The sequence below is a fragment of the Myotis daubentonii genome, chromosome 19, assembly GCF_963259705.1.
Source record: "Myotis daubentonii chromosome 19, mMyoDau2.1, whole genome shotgun sequence".
Taxonomy (NCBI): domain Eukaryota; kingdom Metazoa; phylum Chordata; class Mammalia; order Chiroptera; family Vespertilionidae; genus Myotis; species Myotis daubentonii.
In genome coordinates this window covers 21,733,005-21,757,517 of record NC_081858.1, presented here as the reverse complement: position 1 = coordinate 21,757,517, position 24,513 = coordinate 21,733,005, and the positions used below count along the sequence as shown (strand labels likewise).

General features: G+C 60.3%; 1 protein-coding gene across 7 annotated transcripts in view; it reads left to right on the top strand.

Moving 5' to 3' along the window:
- Nucleotides 1-24,513, top strand: part of IGSF9B (immunoglobulin superfamily member 9B) — a 58,309-nt gene that overhangs the window by 5,656 nt on the left and 28,140 nt on the right. For 5 of the 7 annotated variants that reach the window (XR_009450156.1, XR_009450155.1, XM_059676991.1 and 2 more), the window contains exons 2-13: nucleotides 5,112-5,309; nucleotides 7,368-7,514; nucleotides 13,719-13,870; nucleotides 14,167-14,284; nucleotides 15,431-15,572; nucleotides 15,870-16,015; nucleotides 18,242-18,384; nucleotides 18,684-18,824; nucleotides 18,912-19,028; nucleotides 19,285-19,435; nucleotides 20,460-20,583; nucleotides 23,311-23,486. Coding sequence is in view for 5 of the 7 variants with exons in the window: in XM_059676991.1 (XP_059532974.1) it covers nucleotides 5,112-5,309; nucleotides 7,368-7,514; nucleotides 13,719-13,870; nucleotides 14,167-14,284; nucleotides 15,431-15,572; nucleotides 15,870-16,015; nucleotides 18,242-18,384; nucleotides 18,684-18,824; nucleotides 18,912-19,028; nucleotides 19,285-19,435; nucleotides 20,460-20,583; nucleotides 23,311-23,486 (1,755 nt within the window). In the remaining 2 variants the exon portion in view is untranslated. Of the gene's footprint in view, nucleotides 1-1,661; nucleotides 1,791-5,111; nucleotides 5,310-7,367; nucleotides 7,515-13,718; nucleotides 13,871-14,166; nucleotides 14,285-15,430; nucleotides 15,573-15,869; nucleotides 16,016-18,241; nucleotides 18,385-18,683; nucleotides 18,825-18,911; nucleotides 19,029-19,284; nucleotides 19,436-20,459; nucleotides 20,584-23,310; nucleotides 23,487-24,513 lie in introns of those variants that run through there. The other 2 variants (XM_059676995.1, XM_059676992.1) reach the window with 2 other exon arrangements.

Genomic DNA, 24,513 nt, shown 5'->3' with positions numbered 1-24,513 from the left:
CGGCCTGTGGCCACCTGCCTGGCGGAGAGGAGAGCAGGGCAGTATCTGGTGTCTGGACACAGCGTCCTGGGCCACACATGCCCGAGAGAGCGCCTAGCTTCCCGGTGGGCAGCAGGGAGCCTGTCTTCTGCCTGCCGCCCGCCCTCCTTCTGGGCGAGCGCCTCCCTGGGCGCCTGAGGGCCCGCTCCCTGGAGTCTCCGGGAGCCTCCTGGCTGGTCAGGGGGGAAAGACTGGGGGGCTTCCGGGGCTGTGCCTTTTTTGGACTCAGCAGAGATTATTTTTAGGCGGCAGTGGAGGTGGCAGTGGCTGCCACTCGTATTATTAGACAGCAGGCCTGTGGTTTGGGAGTCTGGTGCCCAGAGGAGGAGGGGGAGGGGAGAAGGAGCAGGAAGACAGGAGGAGGCTCCAGAGAGGACCTGGCCTCCTGAGGGCAGCGCTCCCTCGTGGTCTCCCTCACCACGGCGGCCGCCAGATCCAGCCGGAGGCTCCTGGGCCAGGTACAGTGACACTGAGCTCCGAGCCAGCCCACGTCGGCCAACTGCCTTCTGTGATGTCGGCCCCGTCATCCTGGCCGGGTCCCGGTTACAGGAGCCTGGCTAGAGAGCCTTGCAGAGCATGCCGTGGAGAGGGGAGGTGGGGAGGGACAGCGGGGCGTGCTTTGGGTGCAGTGGGGAGAGGGCTTGGTGCCTGGCCTGTGGCCGGCAGGATGGCACCAATGAGTGAAGCCAAGAGGGCGTGCAGGCTGCCCCAGCGGCCACCTGAGTGACCTGGCTGAGCCGCGGAGCCTCCCAGCTTGCCGGTTTGTGACATGGCAATGGCAGTGCTTCTGCCAGGTGGGCACCGTGGCCATTAAGTGAGCTCCGTGTTACATGCCCAGCACAGGGCCTGGCATATGGCAGGTGGGCAGAGGAAGCGGGAGCTCTCTGCACTGGCGCCGGTACCTTCTCTGGTATTAGGAGTGTCTCCCACGCCGGTGCCCTGCCTCCCGCAGCCCTGCCCTGGGAGAGCTCCAGGTGGTGAATGTCAGGTGTGGGGCCAAGCCAGGCCCTGGTCACCTCGTGGCCTCGTGGTTCTGTGCTCACGGGATCCAATGGCAGCCGTGGACTCGGGCCCCTGCCGTGGACCACCTGGCCCCGGGAGCAGGAGATTTGTACCCCGTGGGCTTTCAAAGGTCAGCCAGACTGCAGGTGCCGCCTCCCCCTCCTTCGCCCCCCCTCCCCTTTCCCTCCTGGGGTAGAACAGCTCCACAGGGGATTGGCAGGACCCCAAGGTGCAGATTGGCTGGGCTCGGGCACTGCTGTGTTCCGCCTTCTCTGAACCCGGCCTGTGAAATCCAGGACACCTCACAGCCTCCCACTGTCCTCACCCCTGCAGGTCCCAGCTTCTCTCTAAGAGGTCGCAGCCCCCTCTTTGGGCTGCTCAGGCTCCTGTGATGGGGAAGGGGGTCTGGGGGGGTCTCTGTCCTTCTTGCAGCTTCTCCCCACCTCAGGTCACATCCATCCTTCTCTTCCCCTCCCCCCTGCCCCATCCTCCCTGCCTCTCCCTCTCCCTGCCCCGCCCTCCTCCCTCTTCCCTCCTCCCTTCCACCTCTCCCTCCTCCCTCCCTCCCTCTCTCCCTCCTCCCCCTTCCTTCCTGCTCCCTTCAGAACCAGTGGGCAGTTACTCCCGTCAGCTCTGCTGGGAGAAGCCCACCTGTTCCCTGGAGGAACAGCCTCGGCTCTCTGGCCCTCCTGGTTCTGGGTGCTTTGAAGGCCTGTGTGTATGTCCCTGTGGCTGAGTCTTCAGTGCTCGTGAGTTTCCCTCTCTCTCTCTCTCTCTCCCCTCCCCCCATCCCCTTGGGCTGGCTGGGCCCTGCCTGTCTGATCTGCACTATACCCATCTCTGTGCCTCTCCTTTCTTGCCTCTTGAATCCCTTCCCCACTTTGGCTTCAGTGGGTGTCCCCTGGGTTTGAGGCCCCGTCTCTCCTCTATCAAGCCCTCTTCCCTCTTCATTGCTAACCTGCCTGCTTCTTCTTTTTGGTAGCGACCTTTTTGGTACAAAGTGTTTATTAGACATGTTCTGGCTCAGAAAAAATCCGGCTTAGGGAGAAGCGCTTGTGGTGACGGAGGGAGAGAGCGTGTGCATGTGTGTGTGTGTGTGTGTGTGGTGGGGGGAGGGGGATGGAGATGAAGAAAGCTGATACATAGTTCAGGATTCAGAGAGCCAGGAGGGTGGGATTGAGTTTGGGGGGCCAGGCAGGGCCTCTGCCTTCTTCTTGGGGAATTCCATCTCTTGCCTTTTCCCATCTTTGGGATGCTTATCTCACCGTGTCCTCTTTCAGCTGCTTGTGTCCTTGAGAAGAGATGGGGATGTGGCTGCCTGACTGGGGGGGGGGGGGGGGCGAGCCTCTCTGGATGCCAGGCCTCCCAGGCCCAGGGGCTGGCTGGGGGTGGGGTGGAAACCCGGGCCCAGGTACTACTGGGTGAAGTGTGAACCAGGCTGCCTCCTTGCCATGCGCGAGAAGGTGGCATCAGGAGGTGTGAATGAGCAGCTGGCACCATGGGAACCCATGCCAGAGCACAGAGCCCACCCCCCTCCTGGGCTTGCCCCACAAGGTCCTCAACCCCAGTAGCCAGAGAGCTCTAGGGCCAGCCCACTGGCAGAGGTGGGCAGCCACCTGCCCAGCAGTGCTCAGTCCCTCTTTCTCCTGCCCTAGGCTCTAGTGCCAAGGCCTTGAAGGAGCCCCCTTCTGTGGACAGTGTCCATCCCCCCCACCCCTGGGAATAACTCCTCCCCCCTGCACCATTCTGTATTTCCTCTTTTCATTTCCTCCAAAGTCTGTGCTGCACACACATGTGCACACAACCTGTGCACACACACATCCACATGTCCCTTTGCCAAGAGCTACACACACATGCACATGCACTTGACTCCCTCTCACTGGTAGCCCATTCCTCCTGGGTGAAGATCAGCCTTTGTGCTCATAGACGCTGGGAGGCAGGCCCTGCCCGATCAGGGTGCCCCTGGGGCTGTGGGGGAGGCATCACTGCAGCAGGGCCTCTTCATGCTTTCCCTGAGGGGCTGGAATTCACACTGAGTCTGCAGCAGGGCTGGGGGTGGGGAACTGGGAAACCTGCTGGGGCCTCAGGCAGGTGAGTGCAACACTCTGCTCCAAAAATACTCTGTGATCTTAGCTCTTTCTCTAGAAAACAGTGATGTCACTGGTAGCCAATCAGCTTCCGGAAGGTCTTGCCTCCTCCTCCTTCTGCAACTTGCAGGGGAGAAGCTGGCGAGGGGTGGGGGAGGGGGAGGAAGAGAAGGAGAGACACCGGGAGACACACCAACAACAGACAGACAGACACAGAACGCGACGGAACACGGAAACACACGAGCACACACCGACAGAGGCCCACAGGGGAAATAAAGTGGGCAGAACCCCTTCCCCATGCACAGCCAAACAGAAATCCATGTGCCCCCCCCCAACACTCACACACGCACACACACACACACACACACACACACGCACACACACACTCTGATAGAGACATTGAAACAGGGAGTCAGGAAAGCAGACAGAATCACCCGCAGAGAGTGGGAGCTAGAGAGACAGAGACACAAAGAGAGAGAGACACATAGAGACACGGGAAAGGAGCGAGAAAGAGAGCAGACAGACACTGCAGAGGCAGTGACAACTAGAGAAAGACAGAGAGAGGCATGAAGGAGAGACAAAGACGAAGGAAGGAGACAGGCAGGGGCACACAGGGGTCAGAGGTGTATGAAGAACCAGAGGCAGCTGACAGGCAGGCAGACAGACAGACAGACAGACAGACAGACAGACAGACAGACAGCTCTTCTGGGCATCCTCTCCATGCAGTAGTGGGCGGGCCCAGTGGCTCCCTGCTTTCCAGCCTCAGTGAGCAGCTGCTGTCCATGGTGCTGCCCGCAGGGACCGGGAGGGGAAGCGGGTGGGATGCGGGAAGCCCTGCTCTCCTGGGGCTGTGTTGGGAGGTGTGAGGGAAGGCCGGATGGGGAGGCTTCCTCCGCTGCCCTTTGGTTGGGAAGTCAGCTGGACAAGGTGACTCTGTGGGCACGGAGGCCGGTGTGGGAGTGAGGAGTGTCCGGCGGGAGGTGGGGGCTGCACACGTCCTGTCGGGGCTCTAGCGTTGAGGGGTCCAGGAGCCTGTTGTTGGGTCGTGTGAAGCAGTGTCTGGGTTAACCTCCAGCTTGGGGGGGGGGGTGAGTCTCTCACTGTGTCCCCCTCCGCTGCCAGGAGGATGGGTGCTCCCTGTCCAGCTGTATGGTTTGTCCTCTGCTCATGGACTGGTGTTTCCCCCGCAGCTGGCTGGGGTTAGCGGTCCCCAGGGCCGACTCTGTCCCCAGCACCCCGCTCTCCTAATGGTGATATGTGGGGCTTTGCAGCATGATGGGTTTGGGGCTTGGAACCAGGAGAGCTGGAGCTCCCCCTACCCCCCACTGCAGGCCCAGCAGGGAGTGGGAGGAGGGGCCTGGCCGGGCTTTTCTCTCTAGTGTCGCCCCTAGCAGCCTCTGCTCAGCTTGTAGGGATTCCCTGCTCCTGTGTGGAGCACTCTTGTTTTGTGCTGCCAACATCAGACTGAGTGGGGTGGGTGTAGGAGGAGGGGCGGGAGGAGGCAGGGAGCGCCACCAGGCTCTGGCGCAAAGCCTCCTGGTGCAGGGAGATAGTCTGGATCCACCCTCGGCCATAGCGGCCCTGGCCACGGGTCTGCTGAGGCCCCTCCATCTTCTCAGTGTCCAGACCCCTTAGAATTCTTGGGGCGGGGGTGTCACAGGGAGGGCTTGGAAATGGCTTCGCTCTTTTCGGGGGGGGGGGTGTAGGGCTGGCCTGCAGGATGGGGAGAACTGCCTTCCTGTGCTCTTCCCCCCTCCTCTTCTCCTGAGGTTCATGGTTGGCAGGGTGGTGGGGGAGGTAGAGGATGCACTGGGGACCCTCTGGGGGGTGAGCGAGCTCCTCTTCAGGAGGAGGGCTGCGGGATAGCCGGCCCGGGGAAGGGGCAGAGGTCTTTGGACGTGGACAGGGGGCTGCCTCTGGGGTCGCCAGGGCAGGACCTCCTGCCGCCTCCTTTTCTAAATCCCAGCCTTGCTGTCCCCTCAGCTGCCCACGGCCTGCGAGAGGAGCCCGAGTTTGTGACGGCGCGAGCTGGCGAGGCCGTGGTTCTGCGATGCGACGTGATCCACCCAGTGACTGGGCAGCCCCCGCCCTACGTTGTGGAGTGGTTCAAGTTCGGGGTGCCCATCCCTATCTTCATCAAGTTCGGCTACTACCCACCCCACGTGGACCCTGAGTATGCAGGTACGGTCTGGCCCCTTGGCCTCTGTCCTCGCCTCTGGCTGGGCTGCCCCTCCCCTGCGGGGCCGGGTGGTTAAGCTTCCTCCTGCCTTTAGCCGTCGCCTCCTCTGTTCTTCTCACGGGTCTGAGAGCTGTTTTCCAGTCTCTGCCTCTTCCTTCCTGTCCTTTGGACTCTGGTAGGTTTTGTTTCCGCGGTGGGGAGAGAGGGAGGGGAGGTGATGCAGGCAGGAAGCAGGAGTCTGGGGTGGGGGTGTGGGGGGGGGGCAGGCCAGGAGGGCAGCTCTGTGCGGGAGGAGCTGAGTCACAGCCACTGAGCCTGGTCGTGTGCAGCTGTGGTGTTGCGTCTGCCTGTACCCACACCTCCCTCTGGCGCTGAAGTTGGGCCTCCTTCCCTCCTGGGTGTCAGTGTGTGTCTGTGCCTGTGGCGGCCGCCTGCTCTCTGCCACAGCTGCTCCTGCCAGCGGCGGCCACACTGAGTCACTGTCTGTGCCTGCCCCCAGCCTTGGTGGGGAGGTGGGGGGTGTGCACGTGTGAGCATGTGAGTGTGAGTGTGTGTGAGCATGTGAGTATGTGCTTGTGTATGTGTGAACATGTGAGTGTGTGCATGTGTGAGCATGTGCACGTGGGAGTGTGTGCATGTGTACATGTGTGAGCGTGTGCCTGTGTGAGTGTGTGCGTGTGTGAGTATGTACATATGTGAGCGTGTGCCTGTGTGAGCGTGTGCCTGTGTGAGCGTGTGTGTGCATGAACGTGTGTGTACCTGTGCGTTGGGGTTTAAAGGACGGGAGGAAGCTGGCAGGACACTGCTTTTATCTTTCCTTCTGGCTCCTGAGTCTGCACCGCTTTTCTCTCGGAAAACTTCCGTTTCTCTCCCTCCCTCCTGCGCCTGTGTCTCCTTTCCTCTCTCTGGCCCGGCTGGCTTTGATAGTCTGGCTTTAGGCAGATTGCCAGTGCGGAGACAAGAGGAAGGCGGAGGAGGTTGTGACATTGGAGTGAGGCGGGCTGAGGTGTTGGGGGAGGGGAGAGAGGACCTGAGGGTGCCCGGGCCTCCTCCCTTGTCCGGAGAAAGGGGGGCCGCTCCCCATTCTGCTGGGCTCCTGCTGCCAACCTTACCTTCTAGAGCTGTGAGACAAACTTTCAGGGAGCCAAGGATGACTTCTGGGAGGAAGAGGGTAGAGTTAAGGAGGCCACAGGGTGTCTGCTCTGCTGGCCAGCCCTGTCCTCACTCTCCAGCTCATAGGCCTGTGGCCTCGGCTCCTGGGGCCCTGGGCCCTGGCTGGACCAGCAGTGTTGCCAGCCCTGGTATCAGGGCTGGGAGGGGTCCTAGCACCCTGGTCCCCAGCCTGCCTTCCCTCTGCCAGACAGAAGGTGGTATGGGGCGCGGGGCCCAGCTGGGATAGGGGTGTTACTCCACCTGAATGGAAGTGCTCTGGGGCCTGGCCTCTTCCTTCCCTCTCTTCTCCCCTCCCTCCCTTTCTCTCCCTCTCTGCCTCCCTCTTCCCCCTCATCTCTGTATCCCTCATGCCTTCCCTTTGTCCCTAGCGATGTTCGAAAGAAGGGGCGCATTCTAAGGCCTGAGCTCTTCTCAGTGCCAAGAGCAGGGAGGCAGTTGCAGCTGGGATGGGACCCACTGAGGCTGGAGAGTGGGAGGGACCGGGACTCCATGGCTGAGGCTTTATGCCAGCGGTTCTCAACCTGTGGGTCACGACCCCTTTGGGGGTCGAACGACCCTTTCACAGGGGTCGCCTAAGACTATCCTGCATATCAGATATTTATATGACGATTCATCACAGTAGCAACATGACAGTTATGAGGCAGCAACGGAAATAAATTTATGGTTGGGTCACAACATGAGGAACTGTATTTAAAGGGCCAGAAGGTTGAGAACCACTGCTTTATGCCTTTTCCTTTGCCACCTGCGGCCAGAGGTCGGGGCCAGCTGTTATTTCTGGCCCTGCCCCCGGGAATGGCCTGCAGGTGACGATGGGGCCTGTGCCTTTAGCCGGGGTGGGGTGACGAGGTGTGGGCCTCACCCCTGGGCTCTTGTCCGCCTGTCCCCAGGCCGAGCGAGTCTTCACGACAAAGCTTCGCTGCGGCTGGAGCAGGTTCGCTCTGAGGACCAGGGCTGGTACGAGTGCAAAGTGCTCATGCTGGACCAGCAGTATGACACCTTCCACAACGGCAGCTGGGTGCACCTCACCATCAACGGTGAGTACAGGCCTCCTCCCGGCCGGGAGCCCCCAGAAGCCTGCTGCCTGAGGGCCCGCTGGAGGGGAAGCCTCTTTTCGGGCGGCACCCCATCGCTACTCCCAATCCCTGCTGCAGAGAGGAGCCTCAGCACGCTGGGCCCCCCTCCACACCCCTCAGCTGGCTCCCTGGAGCCTCGGGTCAGTGGGAGCCTGGAGGAGCTGCTCCCTGGGCGCGGGGCAGGGGTGTGCTGTGTGTGTGTGTGTGTGTGTGTGTTGGGGGAGGGGCGGTGATTCCTCCCTTACTGGGAGGAAGGCATCTGGTTCTTAAAACCGGGGCTAAGGCTTGGTGGAGGCACCGTTCCCAGCCTCGGAGAGACCCTGCCAGCCAGGAAGTGCCTCCCCCCTCCAGTGGAGTTCCCAGAGTCCCCCCATTACTGCCTTCCTTTGCAGGGTGACATTTTGGTTCCTTGTGAAATGCATTCATTTGCGTCAGATGTGCTGAGGGCCTACTGTGCGCCACGCTCTGCACCAGGTGCTGGGAAGACGAAGCTGAGCGCACCCGGGTCAGCCCCTGCCCGGACCGGGTTTACCGTCTCCTAAACCAGGAGGATCCTGGGAAGGGGAACGATTTAATGGCTGTCAGTTATGGAGAGCTCAGGCTAAACGAGTTGTGCCGTGTGCCATGCTTTTCCAGCGTTCGGGCGAGGAGGCCCAGGCCGAGGCTGCAGGGGAGCCGCTGGCTCTGTGTTGGCCCAGGCGGGGGGCCGGGTCGCCCTGGCTGGAGAGCCCCCTGTGTCACTGGGCGCCCTGACTTGAGAAGGCCTCCTCTGGAGGAGGCAGGAGGAGCTGGGGAACAGTGGAAGGAGAGTGAACCCCATTGTGTTGGGGGAGCAGATGTTTGTGTTTTGTTGTTCTGGCTAGACCCTCACTCTTCCTTATTCAGCGTTTGGCGAAATGTATTCAGCCACACTGTGCTGCAGACACTTTGCTAGCTCCCAAGGCTTCGACGGCGCATGGGCTTGGGCGAGCACACACAGCTGGGTCCTCATGGCTCTGATGTCTGGAGGTGCCGTGGTCGGGAGAGGGATGGATGGCGTCCCGCTCGGATGCTTCTCAGCATCAACCTGCCCCGACCTGCCCCGAGGGACGGCTCCGTCTGCCCACCTGTGGGGCCGGGTCGTCCTCCCAGGGCTCGGGTCCGGCGGGCCCAACCCATCCAGGTCCTGGGAGCACAGAGCATTTGAGCCAGAGCCCTGACCTCTGGGAAGAGCAGACTTAGAAGTGGCCGCCTGGGCCCGTGTTGGTCCAGGCTGCCGGACCCATTCGATGCAGCAGCCGGCTCGCGTCAGCCAGGCCCCAGAGACTGATGGGAGGCTGGCTTTAAATCCTGGGTGGGTTGTCCCTACCACCCGGCAAGCTTTTGAGTCACCTCCTTTGGCTGCAAGCTGTTGTGTGTGCCGGGAATGAAAACTCATCTTAATATTAGCCCCAGCAAAACATCATTAGGGAGGCACACCCGCGGCTGAAAGCCTCACTGAAGGCTGAGCCAGGAGTCCCCACGCTGCTCTGTCTCTCCTGTGCCCTTTCCTGCACCGGCTCAGCTCCCCTGCTCCCCCGCTCCTCCTGTCCTCCTGCTGGTGTTCATTCAGCAGCCTGAGACCCAGGCGTCCGTAGACACTACTTGCAGGGCAGGAAGTAGGGTTGTGTGTCTGGTACAGCCTCTGTCTTCGTTTGCATGAGTGGGAGTCGATTCTTCGGGGCCTCCTAATTGCTCGGAGTGGCACCGGCATGGAATTAGAGGCTGCAGACACTTGGTTGATGTCATGAATCCATCACGTGGTAGCTGTCTGATCCTGGGCGACTTAAGTCACCTCCCTGAGCCACGGTTTTCTCAGTTACCAAGCACAATGCCTATTGGCAAAGCCGCCGTGAGGATTAAGGGCAGCGCTGTGTGGGAATGTGCCTGGCCCGGTGTCTGAAGGGTTCATGACCTGTGGGGTAATTATGGGTAAGATGCTGGCCATCTTCCTTCTCGAGAGAAAAAAACCAAAACACACACAGATGAAATCAGAGGAGAGGGTGGCCGCAGGGTGACACAGGAAGGACTTCAGGCTGCAAGATGCAGAGGGCTGTCATGGTTTGAAAGTGCTTGTGCGTCACCAGTCATTACCCATTCAAATCCCAGCGTCCGCTCTGTGGCAGGCTCTGGGGGCACAGCGGTGGGCAGCCACGTCCAGAGACAGTCCGATATGGGCTTTGGGAGTGTCTCTGGGGGAACCACCCTGTGCAGAGAGAGCGACCGGGCAGGGACGGGGAGTGAGCCAGGTGCAGGGTGGGGCGGTGGGGAAGAGTACTCCAGGCAGAGGGAACAGCATGCGCGGAAGCCCAGAGGAAGGCGAGCCGGCCCGCTCAGGGCTCAGGGAACGCAGGCAGGTTATTTATATAGGAGTGTTCGCTGGGAAAGCTAAGGATGTGCACCATCTGCTCCAGGCTTTCGAACCAGGCTCCTCACTTGCCTTTACCGAGGAGCCTACCTCCCAAATAGGTAGAACAGGCACAGACAGCTCCCACGGTGAGCGGGAGACCTCTCTCTCCTTTCTTCTCCCTTCCCTTCATCTCCTTTCTTCTCCCTTCCCTTCATCCCAGCGTACATGCTGTCCTGGCTGAGGAGGCTGGAGCCCCCACCACGCCATGGCTTCCACACTGGAACGTTTAATGTCAGGCATTTTCTGACAGGGATCACCTTTGGAAAATGGAAAGGCCAGTGAAAAATTAGAATTACAAATTGTCTCCTTCTCCTTCTGCGTTTTCTTGAAGATCGGTTGTGTGGAAACAAACCCAATTATTTCTTTATCACATACAAAATACCTCCCCCGCCTCCACGCGCCCCCCCCCCCCCCCCCGAGCCAAGCCTCCCTTTAGGTTGGTGAGTTCCTTGGAGGCGAGGCCAGCCCATGTCTAACCTGCACTGGTAATTATAGGGCACTTGTAGAAAAGAATGAGGCCTGGAACGCAGCTGGCAAGCTAACACCGAATTCAGTAAATAATCCAGGCTCAAACCATTATTTTCCTGAAAACTTGAAATTGTTCAAAGTACTTTCCTGATTAGCACCTAAATAATAAAGTAATTATGTAATTAGTAATTAATTTGTCACTTCAGGACATAATTTAATTTATTATCTTTCTTTTAAGCCCGATGCCAGAGGCAGTGGAGGCTGTGGCTGTATTCACTGTGTTTCCAGGGGCAGGCTTGGTGGTGGTGGGGGCGCGGTTGAGGGGGTGAAGGCGGCGGGGGGGGGGGGTGTCTGCTGGAAGTGGGCGCACATTTCGGGGCAGGAGGGGAGGCCTGGGAGTGAGGACAGGATCCCCTTTTAGGGTTTGGATGATTTTTGCCATTACTCTTGGTGTAGGAGACACTGGATGAGAGTTGCCTCCTTTGAGGATGTCTGTAGAGTGTGTCTGTGTGTGTGTGATGGAATGTGCTTCTCAGTTCATTCAGTATTCACTCTCCCAGAGTCCCCGTGTGCCCACGCTGAGCTAAGGGCTTAGGAGGTTATGGGAGAAAATGGTCGTGTTCATGCTCTTAAGGAGTTATTTGTGTTGTTTGTGTTGGTCTGTAGGTGTGTGCATGTGTATGCACACCCATTCATTCATTCATTCATTCATACATTCAACAGATGTTTGTGGAGTACTCTATTACATGTCAGGAACTATGCTGAAAGCTGGGCATATGGTGGGATTTGTGGAAAAGATCTCTGCTCTCTCAATGAGAGAAAAACCTCATCAATCAGCTGTCCCTACTGGGGACTGAGCCCACAACCCAGGCATGTGCCTTGACTGGGAATTGAACTGGTGACTTTTTGGTTCATGGGTTGATACTAAACCATTGGGCCACACTTGGCCAGGCAAAATCTCTGCTTTCTTTTTAAAAAAATATATTTTATTGATTTTTTACAGAGAGGAAGGGAGAGGGATAGAGAGTTAGAAACATCGATGAGAGAGAAACATCAATCAGCTGCCTCCTGCACACTCCCTACTGGGTATGTGCCTGCAACCAAGGTACATGCCCTTGACCGGAATCGAACCTGGCACCCTTGAGTCTGCAGGCCAACGATCTAGCCACTGAGCCAAACCGGTTAGGGCAATCTCTGCTTTCTTAAGGAGAGGTAGTGATAAGTGCTTTAAGGAAAATGAAACAGGCTAAGGGGCAGGGAATGCTAGAAGTGCCATCTCAGATCGGCTGACCAGGCCAGGCCAGATGGCATCTTAGCAAAGAACTGCATGAGCTAAAGGAGAGACGATTGTATGGAGCTCTAAGCAGTGAGGACAGCACATGCAAAGGCCCTGCGGTTGGATGTTCTTGGCGCATTTGCGGTAGACAAAGAAGGCAATATGGTTAGAGCACAGAGAAGGGGGGGAAATATGATAGATGAGGTTGGCAGAGGGGCAGGGGAGCACCAAGGCTAAAATGCCCTGAAATCTTCTCATTGCTTCAGAAGCTCCTGAGGAGATGATAGTGATTGTGCATGTTTACATTTTACAAGATCCTTTTTTCCACACAGATGTATTTCTCACATCGATCCTGGAGCGCGGGGGCTTCAGGGAAAGCCCAGAGAGGCTGAGTTACTTGCCCAGGGTTACCCAACGAGGGGCAGGCTGGTGCATGAACTTGGTCCTGAGCTTTGGATGCCTCGAGATGAGCTGAGCATGGCATTGCAACCTCTCAGGGCTGGTGTTCAGAGAACGGATGGTCCCAGGCGGCAAGACTGACCATCCTGCCTCTACAGGCAGCTCTGAGAAGTGCGGCCCAGGCTCTTAAAAGCTTTATCCAACACCATGGCATTTTAGTTAAAACTCCAGCGCAGGTGGCCAGGTGGCGGTGGAGGGGGGCAGCCTTGCATAATCAGAGGAGCGTTAGGAAGGCAGCAGCCTGGCTTTCACGGCCCCGATGGAGGCAGGCGGCGAGTGTCCGGGTGTCACGCCTGGCCGGGCTGGGGCCGAGGAAGCAGGGTGTCACGCGTGGTCATGAGGTGAAAGGGAGGGTGATGGGACGTCTGCGGAGCCGGTGGCAGCAGCTGCGGGCTCTGTGGGAGCCTGGGGACAGCTGTCTTGTCTGTCACCGTCTTAGTGCTGAGCTCAGTGCTTCCCTGCAGATGCTCAGCAAACGTGGGTTTGTTGGGAATTTGCCAAATACAACGGAAAATGTGTAGAGTTTGGACACAGCCAGGCACGCTTTGAATTCCAGGTTTCCTCTCCCAGTGTAAGATTCATGGGCAGAGCATGTCTTCACCTCCCCTCCTCCCTCCGTACGCCTTGAAGAAGGTCAGGCATGAGCCTACGAGGAATGGTTGCACGGGTGGTGCCTGGTGTGGAAATGATCACCGGGGCACGGTGCCTGGTGTGGGCGCGGTGCTGGTGTGGGTGCGGTGCCTGGTGTGGGCTCAGTGCCTGGTGCGGGAATGATCACCAGGGCACGGTGCCTGGTGTGGGCTCAGTGCCTGGTGCGGGAATGATCACCAGGGCACGGTGCCTGGTGTGGGCTCAGTGCCTGGTGCGGGAATGATCACCGGGGCACGGTGCCTGGTGTGGGCTCAGTGCCTGGTGCGGGAATGATCACCGGGGCACGGTGCCTGGTGCGGGCTCAGTGCCTGGTGCGGGAATGATCACCGGGGCACGGTGCCTGGTGTGGGTGCGGTGCCTGGTGTGGGCTCAGTGCCTGGTGCGGGAATGATCACCAGGGCATGGTGCCTGGTGTGGGCGCGGTGCTGGTGTGGGCGCGGTGCTGGTGTGGGTGCGGTGCCTGGTGTGGGCTCAGTGCCTGGTGCGGGAATGATCACCAGGGCACAGTGCCTGGTGTGGGCTCAGTGCCTGGTGCGGGAATGATCACCGGGGCACGGTGCCTGGTGCGGGCTCAGTGCCTGGTGCGGGAATGATCACCGGGGCACGGTGCCTGGTGTGGGTGCGGTGCCTGGTGTGGGCTCAGTGCCTGGTGCGGGAATGATCACCAGGGCATGGTGCCTGGTGTGGGCGCGGTGCTGGTGTGGGCGCGGTGCTGGTGTGGGTGCGGTGCCTGGTGTGGGCTCAGTGCCTGGTGCGGGAATGATCACCGGGGCACGGTGCCTGGTGTGGGTGCAGTGGCTGATGGGGAGGGGTGTAGGAGGGGTATGACATGCGGGGCAGCAGCCCTCGAATCACACCCTGAGCCTTTGCGGTCTCTTTGCAGCTCCCCCCACCTTTACAGAAACACCCCCCCAGTACATTGAGGCCAAGGAGGGGGGCAGTGTCACCATGACCTGCACAGCTTTTGGGAACCCCAAGCCGATTGTCACCTGGCTCAAGGAGGGGACACTCCTAGGTGCTAGTGGGAAATACCAGGTAGGTGTGCTGTTGGTGGGGCCACTGTTCCCCCTTCTCCCTCCCTTCTCCCTCCCTTCGCCTCTTTCTCCCTCTCCAAGGCGGTCTCCCTCTCCATGGGACCAGTGACGCTGTGCAAAGGCACAGAGGGAGATGGAAGCAGCAGGCACACTGGCTGGGCCTGTCGTTGGAGGGAGATGAAAAACGAGGCCCCTCCTCCGTCTCCCCCAGTGCGTGAGCCCCCAGGCCCCCTCCGCCTGAGGGGGGCGTTGGGCGGGCTCCAGGTGGTGCTGAGCTTCGTCTCTCCCTGGTCCCAGGTGAGTGATGGGAGCCTGACGGTGACGTCGGTCAGTCGGGAGGACAGAGGTGCCTACACCTGTCGCGCATACAGCATCCAGGGAGAGGCAGTCCACACCACCCACCTGCTTGTGCAAGGTAACATGGGTCTCCCTGGCTGCTTTGTGCCTGGGGCCTTTCTCTGGGAGCCCCGCAGAGTGTGATTGCCCCAGCTGGGGGCAGGGGGAAGTGGGCAGCTGTGAGGAGCCGGGCAGGGCACCTCCCAAATACCACGGACTTAATGCGGGAGCTCCCACGGTGGCCTGCCGTGGCTGTCACCTGGGTGGCATGAGGCCCATGCTGGGTGGGTTTCTGTATCTGCCCAGGTAGGGTTTAAATAACTGAGGGCATTTGGCACTTGGTAGAGCTGGGGTTTGCACGGGCAGCACCTGGAAATGCCAGGCTGCCCTGCCCAGGGCCCAGAGGGTTCAGAGGGGTGGCATCTGGGCGGCCAGGTCTCTTCTCTGAGCCCACCCACCTGCTCTGCCTCTGCCCGCTGCCGGAGGTTGGTGGTGGCTGTCCGGGCTGCCAGGACTGCTGGTCAGTTCTTCCTGCCTGTCTGCTGACTGTTGTGCTGAGTAGCATGGGGCTAGGGTTCCCTCTGCAGTTTGGAGGATAACTGGCCTCCTGCAGGAGAGCGCGGCCAGGGCAGCTGCAGCTGCCTGGAAAGCCAGCCCGGGGACGGGGATTCTTCCCTCTCTTTGCTCTGCCCCCCCCACCCCAAGTCCTCCCTCTGGGTGCCCTCTTACCCTCTGCTGGGTGAGCAGGGCATGCCTCTCGCTCCTCTGGGGCAGCATTGCTCCTTGCTCTGGACTGAGAGAGCCCTGGGGGCCTCCCTCAGGGCTCTCGGAGAGAAGATGGGCAGGAAGGACCCTGTGTGTGTGTGTGTGTGTGTGTGCGTGCACATGTGTGTGTGGTGTTAAATGGCTAGCATTTGTAGAGGGGTTATGCATGGGGGCACGGGGCAGGTAGGTGCCAGGCGTCTCCCGCTGGCTCAAGGGGGTGGGGCACACATCCAGCACCACCTGCATCTCTGGGACCTGTAGGCAGAGTAAGGACCTGAGCACTGAGAGCCGCGAGAAGCGTCTCCATGACAACGGCCTGGGGCTGTGCTGCTACCTCGGGCCAATGCTGCCCCCAGCCTCCCTCTCGGTTCCAAGCACCAAACACCCTTCCCAGAGGCCCTGATGCTCCCTTCTCCCTGGCCCTGCCCGGTGAGGTCATGCTGGTTTCCTGTGTCTCCAGGGCCTCCCTTCATAGTGTCCCCTCCTGAGAACATCACTGTCAACATATCCCAGGATGCTCTGCTGACCTGCCGGGCGGAGGCGTATCCCGGCAACCTCACTTACACCTGGTACTGGCAGGACGAGAATGTCTACTTTCAGAAGTGAGCACCCTGGCCAGGCCTCCTGGGGGCGGGGCGGCCAGGGGCCCCTGGCCAGGCCTCCGAGCAGGGCCTGTGCAAGCTGCCCTGCGGCTCCGGGAACTTGGAGGGGGTGGTCCGTGCACAGGTCCTGCCTGTGAGGGCCGTGTCTGCACCGAGAGGCCCTGGGATGCAAGGGCGCACTGGGCTCTTCCTCGTGCGTGGGGGTGAGGGGATGCGTTGCTCCCCTGGTGTTCATGGAAGATCCTTGTCCCCCCCCCCGCCCCCCCGCTTTCCTGTGTCGCCTCGTCTCCTCTACAGTGACCTGAAGCTGAGAGTGCGGATCCTGATCGACGGCACCCTGATCATCTTCCGGGTGAAGCCCGAGGATGCAGGGAAGTACACCTGCGTCCCTAGCAACAGCCTGGGGCGCTCCCCCTCGGCCTCCGCCTACCTGACTGTGCAGTGTGAGTAGGGGCAGGGCGGGCCTCAGCTGGTGGGGGTTCCGGAAGGTTCGGGACACTTGGTGGTGTTTTTTTCTTCGGTGTCTGAGGAGGTGTAGCTTGAACCCATGTGGGGTTAGATGTCCATCCGCCTGGACAGTGTGAGGGGCCAGGGGACAGGCCCCTCTTCCGGTCCAGCTCCCCCAGCACCTGGCTGCCTCTCGCTTCCTCGTGCCCCTTCTCCGGGGCTGCCGAGCTCCCAGGGAATGAGCTGCTCTCGTGCCAGAACGATGGGGGGCTTTTGTGCGAGCACAAGAACTCACTTTCCTGATCTTGAAGACTTCAGCAGAGCCACTGCTCCCCGCCCCCTGCGAGCCAGCCATTGTGAGAGAGAGCAGGATGAGCCATGAGGATTCACCTCTTCCTTTTGGTTTGCTGATGGTCCTGTCACTCAGGCAACAAAGGCCCCGTGGCTGCTGTAGGTGACAGGCTCTCCATCACTTGAAGGCAGGAGAACTGCTCACCCTGAAGGCCAAGGCGGGGAGTGGCAGGGTGAGGAGGGTCACCATCTGGAGACCTGGAGTCCGCACTTGAACTGGGGACATGTAGAACAGCGGGTGACCCCAGGAGGCGGCTCACCTCTGACCCAGCCTCGCAGAGCTGGGCGCTCACCTGTCTCCATTGCATGCGTGTGGAGGTGGAGCCAGCGGGACCCGGAGCCTGCCAGAACTCCCATGCTCCCATGCCTACTGTGCAATGATTTCTTCCCTGTGCAATGATTTTGCTGCTTGCGGCCCAGGCATCACCTCTCCACTCTGCTGGCCGCTGACCGCGAGGACTGGCAGCGTGCTGTGTCAGGAGGCCCACGTTGCTAAGAGCTGTGAGGCCCAGGCCATCAGGTCTGTCCCACCCAGACCTACAAGTGAGAAAAAGCCAGGCAAGAAGCTATTATAAGCGACTTACCGTGTGCCTCGCGCTGTGCCGGACGCGAAGGAACCAAGGGGAGGGGGACGCCTCTTGGAGCAGGATCCTGGCTGGCTGATGTCATCTGTGTGGGAAGGTGGCAGCGGCGGACAGAGAGAGCAGCGGGAGAGTCTCGGAGGGGCGATGGCTCTCTCCAGGACTGAGGCCGGTCCTCCGAGCCATGGGTGCTTCCGTCTCCCTCTCCCACTTATCCCTTTTTACCTCCTTCCTGCCTTCAAAGAGAACCCGGGGTGCGTGTGAGATTTTTCAGGTGGGTGAGACAAGGATCTTTATTTCTGCTAAAAAGCAGTGTTCAGAGTATTTCCCATTCATAAACGCTTTGAAAACCTTGGAGGAAAAGGAAGAAAAAAAAAAAACACACCCTCTACCATACAAAAGTAGGAGGCTCTGTCTAAATATATACCTCGGCCTGGTATTTATGTAATGCTGTTCTCTGAAGAGCTCCAAGTGCTTGAAAGATCCCAGCTCATTCATCCTCTCCGCCTCCCTGGAAGTTCCGCGTCTTTCCCCTCGGTAGCCCTCAGGGAAGTCGGGGGGAATCGGAAGGTGATGGATGACTCACCCACACGGCAGATGCGCGCGGCTCTCGCTGCTGCCCCAGGAGCCTGTCCTCGGCTCTGTGGCCGGGGCTGAGGGTGCCCTCCAGCTGCACAGAAGGGAAATTGAGGGCTGGGACGGCAGCCAGCAGAAGGGACAGAGCGGAGCCACCTGTGGTTCGGCCTCACCCACCTCGTGCACAATCGACGGCCATCCATTCCTCTTTGGGCTTAGGGTGTGGAGCGAGGAACCAGCTCGGTGATAGGACTTGGGGTCAGCAGGTGGGGGAGGGGGTGGTCAGGGTTGGCTTTGAGGGTGGGAGTCGAGGGAGGGGCTGGGGAAATGGACAGGAGAGCCCCGCCCACCGGGCAGCAGCGTTCACATCTGCTGGGCTGGGGCAGGCAGCTCGTGCCTCAGTGCCTCTGGGCATTCAGAACAGAAGCGCTGGGCATCCTGGAGGCCGGGCAGACAGAAGCCTGCAGCCTGCCCTGGTGGCTCAGCGTGGCCTCGGGGCCATCAGCCCAGGAGGCCGGGGTTTGGTGGCCACGGTGGGCCCAGCACTCAGCTCCGTGTTGAGCATTGAGGACACCGAGTGTTCACTGAGCGGGCGGAGGGTGTGAAGGGCTGTACTTTGGGGGGTGCCTGTGTGGTGGCTGGGCCCCCGCCTGGAGTTCTGTCTTCTTGACTTCCCTCGTGTCTTTCTTCTCTCCCCGACACTACCCTCTCCAGACCCAGCCCGTGTCCTCAACATGCCCCCCGTGATCTACGTGCCCGTGGGAATTCACGGCTACATCCGCTGCCCCGTGGACGCAGAGCCGCCGGCCACCGTGGTCAAGTGGAACAAGGACGGCCGCCCCCTGCAGGTCGAGAAGGTGCTAGAGAGACGCATGTGGGGTACCCATGAGACGCACCCTCCCCGACACTAAGGTTCTGCCTCTGGGGGTCTGGGTCCTCCCAGGAGCCTTCCCCTGAAGCTCTGGCAAGCTTACAGCTGCTGCCCATGGGGGTCCGCAGCTGGCAGGGCACCGAGACACCCCTTCCCAGGGCAGCTGGTCTCTGCCCGGCCTCCCTCCAGGGGGGCTAGTGGAGCCGCCCTGCCCGGGTCTGGCCCTGTTGGGGCCGGGACTGGTGCGCACCCCTGACCGTGGCCCCGCTCTGCTCCCTGCGGCAGAATCTCGGTTGGACCCTGATGGAGGACGGCTCCATCCGCATTGAGGAGGCCACAGAAGAGGCCCTGGGCACGTACACCTGTGTGCCTTACAACACCTTGGGGACCATGGGCCAGTCTGCTCCCGCACGGCTCGTCCTGAAGGTGAGGCCCGGGGCTGCAGGGGCCTCCGAGCGGTGGTGCCCGTCGTGCCCCCCGTGCCCACCTCCACGCCCGCTGTGCTCCCTCCAGGACCCCCCGTACTTCACGGTGCTACCAGGCTGGGAGTACAGGCAGGAGGCCGGCCGGGAGCTCCTGATCCCCTGTGCTGCTGCGGGGGACCCCTTCCCTGTCATCACCTGGAGAAAGGTACCTCTGGGTCCCGGGGCTCCCGGGACGCGTGCTGGAGGGAGGGTGTCTGTTCTGGGGGGCCATGTGCCGAGGGGCCAGGGGACTTTCGAGGGCGCCCTGGCAGGGGGCGTGGAGGGCGGTAGCACTATCTTCCGGCTCCTCCCACCCTGAGGTGTTGGTGGCTTCTCTCCTCCCCTGCCCGACCCGGCTCCTCCTCTCCGCCCTCCCCCCTCCCCGGCTCCCGCCCTCCTCCTTGCCCCCTTGCTTGGCCAAGGTAGGGAAGCCCAGCAGAAGCAAGCACAGCGCCCTGCCCAGCGGGAGCCTCCAGTTCCGAGCCCTGAGCAAGGAGGACCACGGCGAGTGGGAGTGCATCGCCACCAACGTGGTCACCAGCATCACTGCCAGTACCCACCTGACCGTCATCGGTACGGCCGCGGGCAGGCAGGGGGTCCGGGTACTGGGGACTGTGGGCGTCTCTGGCCATCAGTCCACCCTGAGCTGGAGCCTCTGCAGGTCACCGGAACCCTCTGTGGGCTCTGTGAGGGCGGGGATGTGGGGCCTCTCCTGGGAGGTCTTTTTTGTACCCAGGAACCCCCTGACACAGAGCTGAGGCCCCTGCATGGCCAGTAGCCATGGCTCGGAGCTCTGAAGCTGGGAGGCAGGAACGGGGGATCTGGGAGGAGGATGCCCCGAGATGAGATCTCTGGTGGGGCCTGGCACAGAGCAGGCCGCCGTTCACCTCTCCTGGGGCACCATCGGGCATTCTGCTCCCGCTGACCGGCCTGAGGTGCGTGCACCGTTTTGCCTGCACTTCTGGGTGCTGACAGCTGCAGTGGTAGCCACAGCCAACACGCCGGGAGCATTTCCCGCCCGTTTCAGGCACTGACCAGCAGTGCCTGGCCATGTGCCACTTGGGAGGGGCAGCCGCGATGGTCCAGGGCACGTGTGTGGACGTGAGGCCGGCGGAGTGGGCACCTTGCTCAGCACCGCCTCACGGATGCGTGGTGGGCAGGGCAAGCCAAGTTGAAGTTCTTCACTGCTCACGCCCGAGTTCGGGTGCGTGTGGCTGTCTCCTGAGGCTGGGAACCCTATAGGAGAGCGGTTTGGGGTTTTTTGGCTTTGCCTGTGACCGTAAGGGAGTTTCTGTGCTTGGAGGCGGGCACAGGGCTCTGTCCTCGGGTGACGGAGTGATTAGGTTTTCCTTCGGCCCACGCTCCCAGGGCTCGTGCCCCTCCTGCCGGGTGGACTAGGTGGCACGGTGGGCTGGGTTTCCTTCTCGTATCCTCCGACCCAGCAGGCCAGGGCGCCAGCTCCTCCCAGCGCCCCCAGCCCCAGCCCCTCCACGTGGGGTGCCGCCTTCTGCTACTCTGCAGCAAGGTTTTCGGGGGCCCAGCTCGGGGGAGGGAGGCTCAGTTCTTTCGGTCTGAGAGGTCTCCACTTGGTCTCCAGGCACCAGCCCCCACGCCCCAGGCGGAGTCCGGGTCCAGGTCTCCATGACAACTGCCAACGTGTCCTGGGAGCCCGGCTACGATGGAGGATTCGAGCAGACATTCTCAGTTTGGTACGGACCTCTGTGAGTCAGCCCCGCATGCTTTGCTCTCTGCTTCTCCCTCCCCACCCCCACTTCGGTCCGTGCCTGGGTAGGTGGGGTTCTGAGAAGGAGATGGTTCTTCACCAGACCCCACAGGAAGAGGTGTGTTGATGCAGTGGCTAAGGTCTTGGGGGGTGGGTGGGTGTGTATCTGGGGGACTCTGGGCGCCCCTGTATTCCCAGCCAGAGGTTTGGGAGGCCGGGGCCTGAGCTGTCCATCACGCTCTGCTTTCTCCCCCGCTGACCTCACTGTTGTGACCTTGTTGTGTCCTTGGCCCATGCTGCCTTTCGGTCCCCCGGTCCTCTGGAGTCTGGGGGAGACTCCTGGTCTCCAAGGGCATTGCGAAGCAGCCCAGCCGGAAGTGCGGAAGCTGAGCTTTATCTGTGGCCCCCTCCCCGGGGGTTGCAGAAACCAGTGGGGAGGGGAACTCCCCTTCCTGGCCAGGTCCTCAGCACATGCATGTTCCCTCTAGGACCCCGTGTCTGTATTGTGTTCATGTCTCTTATGCATTTAGCCAGATTCAGCGATTTGACATCCTTGCCCAGACCGGGGGGTAGGTCGAGATCAGAATCTGGCTGAGGACCAGAGGGTTAGGAAAGGGAGAGAAAGGCCACAGCCGGCACCTCCCATCGCCTCTGGGTGGCCCTTTCTGACATTGCTCTCCTGAGCCAAGAACTGCCCGCCTGCATCATGGGCATCCCTTACGGGGTGGAGGGATGAGCCCCTCACTTCTTCCTCGAGAAGGAAGAGACTGTCTCCCCTGGGTGGGCATCCCTGCCAGACTCAGCCCTGGGAGGAGGAAGCTTCAGATCCAGGGGGAAAGGCCTGGAGATTCAGGGAGAGCCCCCGATACACCTCTAACAGCGAGGGGAGCTGAGAGGGAACCCGCTCCTTCCCGTCATGGGGACGAGGTGGGTTTTTCCCAGACTGACATCCTGGGCATATTGAGTTCTGGAGCGGCCAGCTGGGCCCAGGTGGTGAGCTGGGGGACTCTGAGCTGCAGCCGGATCACCCCTCCCCTTATCTCTAGGCCTCCCGGCAGGGTGGAGGCACGGCGGAGTTCCTCACCACCCTGCTGGTGACCCCTGCAATGTCCCGGCCCCGCTGGGCAGCTCCCTGCTAGGGCCGCGTTGGGTGTGGCCGAGCCACCTTTGGGGATGCCAGGGGGCAGGTCTGGGCATCGGTAGGGGTTTCGCTGGCTGCTTGTGGCTCTGCTCCACGCTGCTGCTCACCTGTGTTGCTTTTCACTCTTTGCTCACTCGCTGTGGTGCCTGGGCAGGGAAGGGCAGGTGAAAAGGTTGGGAGGTCTCCTTCCCTCCGTTCTTTCCGATGACCTCTCACTGTGTAATGACATACATTTGGCGCTAGCATTTTTGTTTTTTTGTTTTTTTCCCTGTGCTTTTCACCACCTCAGCTTCAACTCCTGGGCATACATGGTACTGAGCCTTCAACCTACGGGGGAACCTGTTGGGCACCCACTAAATGGTAGCTCAGGCCTGAGAGGGCTGTGTGGCATCTCAGTCCACGGGGCGACGGCTCCTCCCAGTGGTGATGCCGGGCACTGCACCCGTAGGAGATGCCGATGGAGCTGGGTGGTGGTGGGCTGTGCAGAACAGGTGTCAGGGTGACCTTCCCCTTCATTGTGGTTTCCGACCCGTCAGGCCTCAGGGAAGCTGGTCCCCACTTTCCGGGAAACCCCAGGCCATCTTTGTCGTGTACCCGGGACCTACCTCCTCCTCCGACTCCAACCTGGTTGGACTGAGAGAGCCCCCTGTGACTCCACGTCCCACGGTTGGCTGTCCTTGCGAGGGTGGGTGGCCGAGGTCACCTGAGTGTCAGTAGTCCTGTTGTTGCCAAATTGCTCATCGTCACGGTCATGCTGTGGTACCTGCCTCGTTTCCAGTGTCCTCAGAGCCTCTCTTAGGGTTGTGACCAGGCTGAGATGATCCCAAAGCACAGTTGGTAATTTGACCGGTGTTTTATTTATTTATTTATTTAAATATTTTTATTGATTGCAGAGAAAAGAAGGCAGAGGAAGAGAGAGAAAGAAACATCAATGATGAGAGAGAATCATTGACTGGCTGCCTCCTGCACACCCCACACTGGGGATTAAGCCCGCAACCTAGGCGTGTGCCCTGACCGGGAATTGAATGGTGACCTCCTGATTCATAGGTCGATGCTCAACCACTGAGCTATGCCGGCTGGGCTTGACCGATGTTTTTTTTTTAATTATTATTTTATTTTATTTTATTGATTTCAGAGAGGAAGGGTGAGGAAGAGAGAGATAGAAACATCAATGATGAGAGAGAATTTTCGATCGGCTGCCTCCTGCACATCCCCTACTGGGAATTGAGTCCGCAACCCAGGCATGTGCCTTTGGCCAGAATCGAACCTGGAACCCTTCAGTCCGCAGGCCGACACTATCCACTGAGCCAAACCAGCCAGGGCTTGACCAGTGTTTGAGCATGACTTACACCTGAGTGTCCCTTGTGGAAGAGGAGGTGCCACGGGGGCTGGTGGCCTGGCATTGTGAGGCGTGGCCCCTCGAAGTCGGGTGGCCATCCTCCCTTGGCCGTGACCTCTTCCTTGAACCTGGGGAGGCCAGCCCAGCGCCGCCGCCGCCTCCGGGAGGACCGTGCATGCTCTCGGTGTCCCCAGTGTAACCCACCCACCCTCTTGTCTTGGATCCTCTCTCTTTGCTGTGGCCAGGATGAAGCGGGCGCAGTTTGGACCCCATGACTGGCTGTCTCTGCCAGTGCCCCCGGGGCCCAACTGGCTGCTCGTGGACGCCCTGGAGCCCGAGACTGCGTACCAGTTCAGCGTCCTGGCCCAGAACAGGCTGGGGACGAGCGCCTTCAGCGAGGTGGTCACTGTGAACACTTTAGGTGAGGCCCGCGCCGGGTGCTGAGGGTGTTTCCCGGAGGAGCTGGGGTGGGTCAAGGTCCCGCGTGGTCCGGGCGGCGGCAGGAGGGGTCCCGGAAGCTGACATTGCCGTGCCTGCTGCGTGCCTGGCGCCTTCCTGGGGGCTTTCTGCGGTCCTGTCACTAGAGCTCCCGGGAAAGATGGGTCGTTGCATTTTGTGGGGCTCATCTGTACCAAAGCACCCCCCCCCCACGTCACTTTGGGCCGATTCCTGGTGCGTCCTTAGCTGGACGGAGGAGCTTTGAATTTGCCTTCCTGTGGCTTCACGGGTCGGGGGGCTGGGAATCCTTCCGCCTCCTGTACTTCGGCCGGCACTTCCCTCTGGCCCGGCTTCGTTCGGTGGCAAGCGTGTGGCTGACCCTTCCTTCCTGGGCTCAGCGGCCACTCCTCCCACCTGGGGCCAGAGCGGGCAGCTAGGAGCAGGGGGCACCACCCAGCTTGCTTTACTGCCACCTGGGGGGCAGTAGGGACAGTGCCAGCGCTGCTTGGGGTCTCCCCATCGAGTCTTGATTTCCCCCTGGGCCTAGCTGGGAGCTGGAAGAACAAACTGTGTGCGGGAAGATATTCCTGCTTCCTTGGGAAGAGAACCAGAGTACGTTTGCAGTATTTTTGTAAAGATACTATCTTATTAAAAAGCTAATTGCATTTAATGTGTCCTCCTTCCATAGCTCCCATTTTATCCCTTCTTCTTTTTAAAAAAATTGATTTTAGGGAGAGGGAGGGAGAGAGAGATAGAAACATCAATGAGATCCCTAGCCGGTTTGGCTCAGTGGATAGAGCGTCAGCCTGTGTATTAAAGGGTCCCGGGTTCGATTCTGATCAAGGGCATGTACCTTGGTTGCAGGCTCCTCCCCGGCCCGGGCCCTGTTCCAGGTGCATGTAGTAGGCAGCCGATCGATGTGTTTCTCTCACATTGATATTTCTCTCTGTCCTTCCCTCTCTCGTCCACTCTCTCTAAAAATCAATGGAAAAATATCCTCGGGTGAGAAT